This window comes from Dipteris shenzhenensis, chromosome 27 (genome assembly GCF_047967505.1).
Source record: "Dipteris shenzhenensis isolate YYH24624 ecotype China chromosome 27, Dip_SZ_1.0, whole genome shotgun sequence".
Taxonomy (NCBI): Eukaryota; Viridiplantae; Streptophyta; class Polypodiopsida; order Gleicheniales; family Dipteridaceae; genus Dipteris; species Dipteris shenzhenensis.
The window spans coordinates 49,696,801-49,710,379 of NC_141622.1; the positions used below are offsets into that span (position 1 = coordinate 49,696,801).

The 13,579-nt window shown below is 40.6% G+C and overlaps 1 protein-coding gene across 1 annotated transcript; it reads left to right on the forward strand.

Moving 5' to 3' along the window:
* Positions 1-2,424: 2,424 nt before the first annotated feature.
* LOC147884435 (uncharacterized) lies at positions 2,425-3,063 on the forward strand. Its single transcript, XM_087398301.1, has 2 exons — positions 2,425-2,610; positions 2,695-3,063. Exons 1-2 carry the CDS (start codon positions 2,425-2,427, stop codon positions 3,061-3,063), a joined length of 555 nt encoding a protein of 184 aa, XP_087254427.1.
* The last annotated feature ends 10,516 nt before the right edge of the window (positions 3,064-13,579 follow it).

The window sequence follows — 13,579 nt, forward strand, 5'->3', positions numbered from 1 at the left end:
TGAATAAAGCAATCTCTGTAGTTGTTATCAATTATAGAGTGCATGAAGGCCATGATGTCCTTCCCCCATGCATCCATCAAGATGCCTCCTATCTGAGTGATGTCATAGAAGATCGTACCATCACCCTCTGGCATGTCTGCATCATTTGAATCATCCCTGCCACCACCATTACCCCCCCCAAAGCATTGTGCCATGCATCCCCCACCGCTCTCCCTGCTACTATGCTTGCTGCCCTGTCGTGTCGAGCTAGTACGCTAGCCACTCGTAGCTGGAGAAGCAACTCTCGACTGTACGGGAGTAGGCGATTGCCACTCATAGCTGGAGAAGTGACTCTCAACTGCATGGGAGTATGCCAGTGGCTCTGTGACACAGAAGGGCCTCCTGAACGCAGGGGACGAGAAGGGGCTCAGCTCTGTAGCTAGTTGGGCTGTCTCGACTCCACTGGGGTAATCTCAGCTGGTGTGGGGTTGGGGTGGTTTGGAGTCTATACTGCGGAGTCCTTGGGGGTGTTTGGAGTACCCTTCATGTATGTGTATAACTCCCTAGGAGTGGGAGGGTGCCCCAAAATGTTATATAACTCCCGAAAGATGGCATCCCAAAGATCAGGTGAGGCTGAAGAGCTTCTTGGCCACATGATGAAATTAAGAAAAGAAAAGAAGAAGATTACCATTGAGCATGCCCTCTTTCCATCATGCATGCCCTCGTCACGAGATGGAAAAGAAAAAATAGAGTGACAGCCTGACATTGAGGAAGCATTTATAAACTCCTGCATTCTTCGAATTAGAATGACAGAAGTCTGTATCTGCTTGCCCAATGTCAGGCTATTGAAGCTTCATGTGGGGAAAAAGAGAGAAGGAAAGAGAGGAGAAAAGAGAGGAAAAGAGAGGAGAAAAAAGAGAGAAAAAGAGAGAAAAAGGAGAAAAGAGAGGGGAAAAAATAGAGAAAAAGAGAGGAGATAAGAGAAAGAGAGAGAAAGTGAAAAGAGAAAAAGTGGGGATAAAAGAGAGAAAAAGAGAGAAGCAAAGAGAGGAGAAAAGAGAGGAAAATAAAGGAAAAGAGAGGAGAAAAATGAGAGAAAAAGAGAGGAGATAAGAGAGACGAAAAGAGAGGATAAAAGAGAGAAAAAGTGAGGATAAAAGAGAGAAAAAGAGAGAAGGAAAGATAGGAGAAAAGAGAGGAGAAAAAAGAGAGAAAAAGAGAGGAGATAAGAGAGAAACAGAGAGGAGAAAAGAGACGAAAAGAGAGGATAAAAGAGAAGGAAAAAGAGAGCAAAAGTGAGGATAAAAGAGAGAAAAAGAGAGAAGCAAAGAGAGGAGAAAAGAGAGGAGAAAAAAGAGACAAAAAGAGAGGAGATAAGAGAGAAAAACAGAGGAGAAAAGAGATGAAAAGAGACGAAAAGAGAGAAGGAAAGAGAGGATAAAAGAGAGAAGGAAAAAGAGAGAAAAAGTGAGGATAAAAGAGAGAAAAAGAGAGAAGGAAAGAGAGGAGAAAAGAGAGGAAAAGAGAGGAGAAAAAAGATAGGAGATAAGAGAGAAAAAGAGAAGGAAAGAGAGGAGAAAAGAGAGAAAAAGAGAATGCAATCCCTTATTTCCTCATTCATGCAATCCCTTTCTTCATTCATGCAATCCCTTTCCATCATTCATGCAATCCCTTTCTTGGAAGGGGAAGGGGAAGGGGAAAGGGAAGGCAAAGAGAAGGAAAAGGAAGGGGAAGGGGAAAGAGAATACACAAGAAAAACTATCGTATCGCGTCTATAGATGCATCTAACAACACGTCTATAGGCATGTTGTCTGTTTTCCCAAAAGTGAGACGCGCTTTTTGATGCGCCTATAGACGTGCTCCGACAAACGCCTTTTTGAAAGAAACTGAAAAGGACATGCGCTCGACTCCAAAAAGAACAACACTAGTACCAAAAACATCCCTTCCCTACATATGACAAAGGACGAATCCAAAGAGAGCAACTTCCAAAGAAGACTAACCGCCAAGAGACTTACCTTGGATAGAGGTATGGAAGCTTCTTGTCCTTCTTCAAAGCTGCTTCTCTTTCTTCTCTTCCTTGTTCACCCCTTTCTCTTGTATGCTTAGGGATGACTATGTAAGCTTGGAGATGAGTGTGGGTGCTTGGAGATAAGTGTGGATGTCCGGAGTTGTGTCTATTAATAGGAAAGCAAGCCGCGGGGCGCTAAAAGTATGTGAAGGAAAGCAATCATGTTAAAAGTACGTTCGAAAATCAGCTCGCAATCTGCACGTCTAAAAGTGCATCTAAAAGCGCATCTATCAACATGTCTACACTGTGTTTTTGATGTGCCTATAGACGCGTTCCACAGTACAGATGCAGTGTTAGATGCACTTTTAGATGCTCCACAGAGTTTTGACATTTACAACTCATGCAAGAACACATTTTTTGGGTTGTTTATTTGTAGGATGTGTTCATCTTCAACAAGTAGCTCCAGTGAGGAAAAATCCCTTTGTATCCACCATCGCGAAATGTGGTTGGAGCAAAAAATCAAATGTATATGTGATCGATGTCGAGGAAACATGTATTGTGCATGCAGAATTACACTCAATCACGTCTCAAAGTATGGAGAATGGGATGCGACCGTAAACATGGTAAGTGTTAAAGAGTTAAGGTTGATTGAGATACCTATGGGTGTTCATGTATTTGAGTTATGATCTTGTTTTAATTTGATACAGGATGCAGTGCCACACCCGCATATGTTGCCCTATGCTCGTCGTGTGGAGGCAAAGCGTCAACGATATGAGGTGGGATCTTCAGGAGGGACCATTATGGATCCATGGAGTGATGGTGATAGTAGCCCTCTGCCATTACCTCATGAGGCCGTGGAGGAGGAGGTGTTTGATGATATGGTGCAGGATTTATATGTCCATCAATCCTTAGGTAGGGATGATGGCATGCAGCAAGATCATCTTTTTACCGCCACAGCATCGACTCCACTGTTTGAGGGGTGCACATTTTCTGTTCTACGTGCCTCCTTTGAGTTACTAAACTTGCAGACCATCTATGGATGGAGCAATGCAAGTTTGAATGCATTTCTCAAGTAAGCTTTAAAGTCTATTTTGCAAACATGGTGAATTATGCTTGTGGGTCAATTACTCGAATGCTTTTTCTCATATATGGTCTTCACTTGTAGACTATTGTGTAAAATGTTTCCAAGGGAAAATAAATTACCAACCTCAAGAGATATGGCAAGGCAACATGTGACCTCTCTTGGAGGATTAGATTAGAAGCGCATCCATGCGTGCGTCAACGATTGCGTTCTATTTTGTGGACCACATAAGGATGCAAAAGAGTGTCCTACTTGTGGAGAGGCAAGATATAGAGTAGATCTCAAAACTTTGGATGTGCCTCGTAAGGTTCTGTGACATTTTCCCATAATCCCTCGCATCCAACAAGGGCAAATCCATTGCAGAGCTCATGTCATGGCATTCCTCCCATCGATCAACCGATGGCAAGTGGAGAACTCCTGCAAATACTCCTGCGTGGAAGCATATTGAAGACACATGGCCAAGCTTCAAGGAAGAACCTAGGAACTTGAGACTTGGATTGGATATGGACAGTGTGAACCCATTTGGTCTCAAAAGCACCTCTTACAGTGTATGGCCATTGATATTGGTGAATTATAATCTTGCACCCTCTATGGCGATTAAGAAAGGACATGTTGTGTTATCCCTTCTAATTCCAGGGAAACATAAAGTCCAAAATACTAATGTTTATTTGGAGCCTTTGATCGATGAGCTAGAGATACTTTGGAGAGGTATTGAGGTGCATGATGTGAGCAGGCCTCCCTCATCACAAGACTTCAACTGCAAAGCAGTCTTGATGTGGACGATGCATGACTTCCCAAGCTATGGCGATTGTTCAGGTAAGCATTGAACTTTTACTTATGAGTAGGCAATCGATGTGGCACCCTCAACCCACCTTGAACTCTTAATTGTGTCTATTGTTCAGGTCTCACTACATTGGGTTACCATGCATGTCCTGTTTGTGGTCCTTCGCTAGTTGCCTCACGGGCAGACGCATTGAATAAGGTCATCTATGAGAATCACCACCGATTTCTTCCACTTGATCATCCTAGATATGTCACCCCTTGGAATGAAGTCCCCCCACAGTCACTCATCACTGCAGAAGATTGGATGAGAATTTGGGATGGCTCCACGACTCCTCCACCACTTGGCATGAGGGTTTGCAACTATTATGTGCTATATTGAATGGAAATAAAGATTGCTCGCTAACACCAACTTTTGTTTAGATACTCCATCTTTTATCATTTAACATATTGGTCCCACCTCAAGATCAATCACCTACTTGATCCCATGCATATCTTCAAGAATGTGGCATTTACCATTTGGGAACATTTGAATGGGACACGAGATTCTGTAGGCACAAGGGAGGATCTATGCACCACAGGGAGGATGCATGAAGCTTGGCCACAAGAGAGGCCAAATGGGCGTGTCTTTTTACCTCATGCACCGTGGAGGTTATCAAAGCTAGAGATGGTGGTGGTGAAACGAGCTATCACTACAATTCATACTCCCACTGGATGCATGAGGTGTTTGAAGGGGGCCTTCACAAAGAGCAAGAAAAGAGGTCTAGAGCAATTATATGGCTTGAAATCTCATGATTGGCACAAGATGCTCCAAGTAAGTATTTTATGTGCATAATATATTTTTCCTTCCAAATTTGTGAGTGAATTAGAAGTAACTAATCAACCATTCCTTGTGTGTTCAGTTCATACTACCTACTAGCATTTCTCATACTGCATCGAAGGACGTGAAGGATTGTATTTACAAGATGGGCGAGCTTGTGAGGTACTTTATAGGATACAAAATGTGACGCATATCAATGCTCGATGCAAGGTGTTCATATTGCTAATATGGCGTACTTTTTCCTTTCTAGGTATGTGAGCTCAAAGGAAATATATCCCACCACACTTGAGAATGCTCGAGTTATGTCAGTGGAGGTGGTTTGTTTAGTGGAAGAGACGTTTCCACGTTCTATTCTCACAAGCCAACTACATCTAATAGTGCATTTGGTGGATGAGATTGCTATATGCGGTACTATAAATGCACGATGGTTGTTCTTCCTCGAGCACTTCATGAAGACCTTGAAGGGTTTCGTGAGACAAAATGCAAGGCCCGAAGGTAGAATGGCCGAGGGTTGGTTGGTACAAGGGTCACTTGTATATATTTCTGAGTTTCTTGTTGATGTGGATAGCTCTCTCTCATGACTATGGAGAGATGATGAAGACCTAAGGATGACCTCTATTGTGCCTCAAGCGAAAGAACGGAGCAAAGTAATAGACACGAAGTTGGTTAATAATATCAACCTTTATTGCATGCTTAATAGTGATGTGATGAAAAGATGGGTGACAAGATACGAGGATGCAAAGGCAAGAAGACAAGGAGAAAGGGCCCTCTTTCGTACACACCACGGATCTCGTGTGCCATACCCTCAGCATCTAAGAGAACTTCCAAAGGATAGTCATGTGGATTGGCTACTTGACGAAATGGAGAGAGCAGAGAGAGACGAGGGGATGCATATCACAATGGAAGAATGGGAGTATGCTAGGGGATGCATGAGCAAGGTCGGTGTATAGAATGTTATGGATAAGTTAGCAGCTTTCAACAATTTAGATTACTTATTTAATTGATTTTGTCTTGGTGTAGTGTACTATGTTCAATGCTATATGTTGTGAGGGCAAGAATTTTCGAACACAACGGATTGATGATAAGAGAAACACACAAGATTGTGGCATCATTGCTAGCTTTGAGGGAGCCAATGGAGCCATGGATGATTATTGTGGCATAATCCAAGATATTATTAAGCTTGACTTTCGACTCTTCTTTGTGTATGTTTTGAATTGAAAGTGGTTTAAGGATGTGGTGGAAAGTGGCCCTAATGCAACAATCAAACGCCATGCAAGTGGCTTTGTAACTATTGACTCCACAAAGTTTTGGCAAAGTAAGAAGGACACACTAGTACTACCGCAACAATGTGAACAAGTATTGTACACACATATAAAAATACTCACTTTTAAATATTTGATACCTTCGATGCAAGGAAAATAACATGATTATATTTGTGTTTGAATTAGGTTGTCTATCAACCAATGGTGGGGATAATAATAGGTGGTGGCATGTCATTCCTATTACACCCTATTCCAAAGTGATGTATAGTACATTTACTAATGTGGAGCGTATGGAGGATGATCATGGCCATGGAGGTGATGATGATCATGATACGAGAGAGGAGGATGATCATGAGATAGGAGATATAGATATTGAGGCCATTACCCGTAAGGACGAGCCTACTATTGGTGATGCTGATTTCGATGAGCACATGAGTAACACAAGTAGTAGTGGGCTGAATGTATTTGTAGATCTCAACACTGGTTTGGATTTTAAAGTAGATAGTTTGGCAAGGGTTGATCTCATTGAGGATTAGATTGAATCGTAGCCTATCATTGATATTGGCAAAACTATTTTACATATTGTCTCATTCTCCTCACCTCGATTAACTTTTGTATATGTGGGTTTGCCAAAAATCATTGATATTTTTATTAAAATTATGTGCTTTGGTAATCATGGGAAATGTTTGGCGAGATTTCGTAGGCATAAGGGAGGATCTATGCACCACAGGGAGGATGCGTGAAGCTTGGCTACAAGAGAGACCAAATGGGTGTGTTTTTTTACCTCGTGCACCGTGGAGGTTATCAAAGCTAGAGATGGTGGTGGTGAAGCACGCTATCACTACCATTTGTACTCCCACTGGATGCATGAGGTGTTTGAAGGGGGCATTCACAAAGAGCAAGAAAAGAGGTGTAGAGCAATTATATGGCTTGAAATCTCATGATTGGCACAAGATGCTCCAAGTAAGTATTTTGTGTATAATATATTTTTCCTTCCAAATTTGTGAGTGAATTAGAAGCAAGTAATCAACCATTCCTCATGTGTTTAGTTCATACTACCTACTAGCATTTCTCATAGTGCATCGAAGGACGTGAAGGATTGTATTTACAAGATGGGCAAGCTTGTGAGGTACTTTACAGGATACAAAATGTGAATATTGTATTTACAAGATGGGTGAGCTTGTGAGGTACTTTACAGGATGCAAGGTGTTCATATTGCTAATATTGTGTACTTTTTCCTTTCTAGGTATGTGAGTTTAAATGAAATAGATCCCACCACGCTTGAGAATGCTTGAGTTATGTCAGTGGAGGTGGTTTGTTTAGTGGAAGAGACATTTTCACGTTCTATTCTCACAAGCCAACTACATCTCATAGTGCATTTGGTGGATGATACTGTTGTATGTGGTATTGTACATGCATGATGGTTGTTCTTCCTCGAGCGCTTCATGAAGACCTTGAAGGGTTTCGTGAGACAAAATGCAAGACACGAAGGTAGCATGGCTGAGGGTTGGTTGGTACAAGAATCACTTGTATATATTTCTAAGTTTCTTGTTGATGTGGATAGCTCTCTCCCACAACTATGGAGAGATGATGAAGACCTAAGGATGACCTCTATTGTGCCTCAAGGGAAAAGACGTAGCAAAGTAATAGACACGGAGTTGCTTAATAATATCAACCTCTATTGCATGCCTAATAGTGATGTGATAAAAAGATGGGTGACAAGATATGAGGATGCAAAGGCAAGAAGACAAGAAGAAAGGGCCCTCTTTCCTACACACCATGGATCTCGTGTGCCATACCCTCAGTATCGAAGAGCACTTCCAAAGGATATTCATGTGGATTGGCTACTTGACAAAATGGAGAGAGCAAAGAGAGATGAGGGGATGCATATCACAATGGAAGAATGGGAGTATGCTAGGGGATGCATGAGCAAGGTCGGTATATAGAATGTTATGCATAAGTTAGGAGCTTTCAATAATTTAGATTGCTTACTTAATTGATTTTGTCTTGGTGTAGTGTACTATGTTCAATGCTATATGGTGTGAGGGCAAGCATTTTTGAACCCAACGGATTGATGATAAGAGAAACACACAAAATTGTGGCGTCATTGCTAGCTTTGAGGGAGCCAATGGAGCCATGGATGATTATTGTGGCATAACCCAAGATATTATTAAGCTTGATTTTCGATGCTTTTGTGTATGTTTTGGATGTAAAGTGATTTAAGGACGTGGTGGAAAGAGGCCCTAATGCAACAATCAAACGCCATGCAAGTGGCTTTGTAACTATTGACTCCATAGAGTTTTGGCAAAGTAAGAAGGACACACTAGTACTACCGCAACAATGTGAAGAGGTATTGTACACACATATAAAAATACTCACTTTTAAATATTTGATACCTTCGATGCAAGGAAAATAACATGATTGTATTTGTGTTTGAATTAGGTTGTCTATCAACCAATGGTGGATAATAATAGATGGTGGCATGTCCTACCTATTACGCCACGTTCCAAAGTGATGTATAGTACATTAAAGCGTATGGAGGATGATCATGGCCATAGAGGTGATGATCGTGATATGAGAGATGAGGATGATCATGAGATAGGAGATACAAATATTGAGGCCATTACCTGTGAGTATGAGCCTACCATTGGTGATGATTTCGATGAGCACATGAGTAGCACAAGTAGTAGTGGGTTGAATGTATTTGTAGATCTCAACACTGGTTTGGATTTTGAAGTAGATAGTTTGGCAAGGTTTGATCTCATTGAGGATGAGATTGAACCATAGCCGATATTGGCAAAACTATTTTACATATTGTCTCATTCTCCTCACCTCACTTAATTTTTGTATATGTGGCATGGACTTGCAAAAAAGCATTGATATTTTTGTTAAAATTATGTGCTTTGGTAATCATGGGCAATGTTTGGAAAGCATTGATGTACATTTATCAGGCTGCCCCAAAATCTCACTTTCTATGTTCTTTGTTTTGCGTCTAAATCCACGTCTAATTAACAGTATAGACATGCTAATAAATGTGCTAATAGGCGCGCTATTACACGCAGTATTAGACGTGCTAATAGATGCGCTAATAGACACACTATTAGACGCGCCCATAATTTCTCTATCCGAACTGTGCCTATAGACACGCCCGTTATTTTGCGCATCTATAGTTGCTTTGTGTTGTTATGAATGGAAGCTGAATATGATTCTTTGATCTCTAAATATACACGGGTTCTTAGTGAACTACCTCTTGGTCACAATCCTATCAAATGTAAGTGGGTTTATAAAACCAAAACCAAAGCTGATGGTTCTTTTGACAAGTTTAAAGCTTGTCTAGTTGCAAAAGGATACTCACAAATTGGAAGAGTTGATTATCATGATACTTTTTCACCCGTTGTTCATAGCACAAGTATTCGGGTACTCTTGGCTTTCGCTACTCAATTTGATTTGGAGATTCATCAAATGGATGTGAAAACTACTTTTCTTAATAAAGATCTTAAAGAGGAGATTTATATGGAGCAACCAGAAGGGTTCATACTTCTCGGTTAGGGCCATCTTGTTTGTCGCCTTCATCATGCTCTTTATGGTCCAAAACAAGCTTCCCATTCTTGGTACATGAAAATTGATCAGTTTCTAACATCTCAAGGTTTCAACTCTTGTTTCTTTGACCCCAACTTATATGCCAAACATGATGGTGCTCTTTTTGTCATCCTTGCTCTTTATGTGGATGATGCCATACTTGTTTCTAACAATCTAAGTTTCCTGCAACATGTCAAGAAAGTCTTATCCTCAGCATTTTATATAGTTGATCTTGGTGACATTCATTCATGTCTTGGTATTCAAGTTCAGCGATTTCATCACAAGGGAATTCTGCTACTTCGACAAACAAAATTCATTCAAGATGCAGTTCAAAAGTTTGGCTTGACGAATGCTCACTCTGCGACCACTCCTTGTCTTGTGAGCTCTGTCAAAAATACTCGATTGACTCATGATGTTGAGGTTTCAAATCAACCCTATGCCAATCTTGTTGGTTACGGTTCATCGGTTTGAACACTCGACCAGATATTCTTTTTAGTGCCAATTTTCTAGGTCAATATCTGGCTACTCCCTCAATGCAACATTGGTCTGCAGCAAAACATGTTCTAAAGTATTTGAAAGGCACTTCTAATTTTGGATTAGTTTATCGACATCATACAGAATCATCTTCTGTGATGTCTCTTGATCTTTTGGGATATATAGATGCAGATTGGGCAAGCTCTCACTCCTCTATGCGGTCTACAAGTAGTAATTGCTTCTTTATCAATGGTTGCTTGGTCTCTTGCGCAAGTAAGAAGCAACGTTGTGTTGTTGTTTCTACCACAGAATGTGAGTATGTAGCAGCTTCTCTAGTAGCTCGAGAATTGGTTTGGCTATGACAATTGCTTACAGATATTTATCATCCTTCCTCATCCAGTACTCCTCTTAGATGTGATAATCAAAGTGCCATAAGTCTGGCTAAAGATTATGGTCAGCATAACAAAGCCAAGCATATTGATGTTCATTACCATTATGTCAGACATGAAGTGAAGAAAGGGATGATAATGATTGAACATTGTCCCTCTTCTTAGATGATTGCATATATTCTCACTAAAGGACTTAGTGAGGCATGCTTCACATTGCTATGATCATAACTTGGAGTTCTTGCAACTTCTCTCTTACAAGATTAACAGACCTATGGGTGACCTTTTGTATATAGATGCACATCTGCATTACATATTTGTAAATAATTATACAAATGATCAACTTGTATACTTGTATATAGGAGATCGGGTTTTTCCCTTGTGCTTCCCAAGGGTTTTTTCATCCGTAGCTAGAGACATTTGTTTGAGTGGGTGTGTTAGAGCTATATATAGCTTGCCCTAACTTGAACTAGGTCTCACCTATATATGTGTAACTAGTGATCAATATGAATAAGTCTTTGGGAGTCTATTTGATGTGTCTATCATCTCTTCTTCTTCTCTCTCAACACTTTTGAATGATTTCTTGGTTGCATGTATGTATAGAATAAAATTTTGATGTTTTTGAATAAATTAATGCTACATCCTATAGTCTTCAGGATGCATGCTTCACATGCAACATAGCACTTGTAATGCTTTAACGGTCTTGTCCTAAATCCTTATTCTGCAAAGTGTACTACAACTTGAAGACATAGTTTGCCAAATTCCGTTGAGCAATGCATAAGTTATGAGTCATGCAAGATACCTATATACAGAAAAGTCCCTCAACGTCACCAAAAATGGCTACACCCAAGCAAACAATGACCCCAATTTGTTTCTAAGGATCACCTTTGCATTCTTGTGCCATAGTCTAAGTACTCTTCGTGGCAAATGTTGCATTTTCAATTCTTATTATGTAACATCGTAACATATTCCAGAGTGTTTGTCAGATTTCATCCTCTTTTCTCTAGAGCCATGGTTCGGGCATGGTTGCTGTCAATGCTATAAGAGAAACAAAAGTAATTTTGTATAAGTGATATGTTTGTTTACGAACATTTCCATGTTTACATTTATCACTCAACCTTTTTTGCTACTCTTTGAATGGAATAAAGCAATCTCTATAGTTGTTAGCAACTACAAAGCGCATGAAGGGCATGATGTCCTTTCCCCGTGCATCCATCAAGATGCCTCTCATCACAGTGATGTCATAGTTTATTGTACCATCACCCTCTAGCACGTCTACATCATCTGAATCCTCCCTGCCCCCACCATTACCCCCACAGCACAGTGCCATACATCCCCTGGAGCTCTCCCTTCTACTACGCATGTTGGCCTGTCGTGACGAGCTAGTACGCTAGGCACTCATATCTGGAGAAGGGACTCCTGACCACATGGCAGTACCCTGGCTACTCTGTGGGGCTGAAGGGCCTCCTCACGGCTGGGGAGAAGGGACTCCATACTGCCACACTGATGATTGCAGGGGAGAAGGGACTCCAAACTGCAGGGGAGGAGGGACTCCTGATGATCGGGGAGAAGGCTGGTGGCTCTGCCTCCTGCTGGGCTATCTCGACTCCACAAGAGTAATCTCAGCTGGCGTGGGTATGGGGTGGTTTGAGTCTGTACTAGTGACTCCTGGGGGGTGTTTTGAGTGCTCATCATGCATGTGTATAACTCTTGAGGAGTGGGAGGGTGCCCCAAAATGTTATATAACTGTTGTAATATGGCATCCCAAAGATCAGGCGAGGCTCTTGAAGAGCTTCCTGGCCACATGATGAACTGCAAAAAAGAAGAGAAGATTTCCATCATGCATTCCCTCTTTCCATATGCACATATTAAAAGAGTTGTGCAATCCCGTGATTCCCATCATGCATGCCCTCTTTCTTTATCCCGCCCTCATGCTGCAGTCCGATTTTTCTCATGCAATCACTTATTTCCATCATTCATGCAATCCCTTATTTCCTCATGAATGCTTAAGGCATTGAAAATTTGACTTCTTGTTGATGTGGATAGCTCTCTCCCACGACTATGGAGAGATGATGAAGACCTAGGGATGACCTCTATTGTGCCCCAGGGGAAAGGACATAGCAAAGTAATGGATACGGAGTTGCTTAATAATCTCAACCTCTATTGCATGCAACTAACAAACTTCTTTTTCTCTTAGTATCCAAGTGCTACCTATCTAATTAGTATCTAAGTGCAAGTGGCTTACAACTGACAAACACGAGCCCATTACTAACACGAAAATACTTTTTAGAAGGATAACAAAAACCTATAAATTATTTTGTAGTTTTTTCTATCCTTCTCTTTTTTGCTTTTTGTTTTTCCCAAGACTCCACGGAATACTAGGAATCTCAATAATGTGAATGGTATGAATGCGGTGACCAGGGATATATGATACACACCGTGCGGTATAGTCCTTAATCACTACATGGTAAATAGACACACCGTGGTAGATGGAAGTACCATGCAATATTTCAGCCTATCACAATGCACTATATACAGAGTTACTGCATGGTAATCATCTATAGCCTGTCCCAATAAAAAATCTCTAGTAGTCCATTTAAAATGCCCTTGGACTGAGTAGAAAAAAACGTCTCGAAAACATTCAAAATATTTGAATGCCACCTTTTAATACCGCCGCAAATCCCTGGTTCTACATCGTATCAGGTCCCCTAAAAACTCATGCTCCTCCATAATACAATATGAAAGACATACAAAGTATGGTTGATTTTTAAACTTGTTATACATGTCAAAATAAATGTGCAAAAGATCAAATTGGCCTAGTTATCACATTCACAAAAATTAATTTTGAGTCCATAATCATAGTACATGTGATTATCTAACTCGAAAATAAGTATAAACATATGTGTTATAGTCATTATTAGACTACGGGGCTTTAAAACTATTAAAAAATGCATTCTAATCAAGAATCATGACCATTTCATCTAAAAGTTAAAAAAATAGCTTTAAATTTGGTGACAGCTTGACCTTAAACCTTATGCAAACTCAAAGTCATAGGAATGAGTGTATATCCCTAATAATTCCAAGATTTTTTAGCACTTACGCTGTATGGTCAATAATCAAAAGCTCAAAAGACCTTATCAATTCCTCAAGAACAATTTTAGAAAGCGGCTAAGTTAGCATGACATAAAACTCAGACATTTTGATGTCCTT

Excerpts from the sequence above, each read along its gene's own strand:
- LOC147884435 (XM_087398301.1), top strand. The coding sequence starts at position 2,425 with ATGTGTTCATCTTCAACAAGTAGCTCCAGTGAGGAAAAATCCCTTTGT. Across the intron at positions 2,611-2,694 it reads GGGATGCGACCGTAAACATG|GATGCAGTGCCACACCCGCA; the intron begins GTAAGTGTTAAA and ends AATTTGATACAG.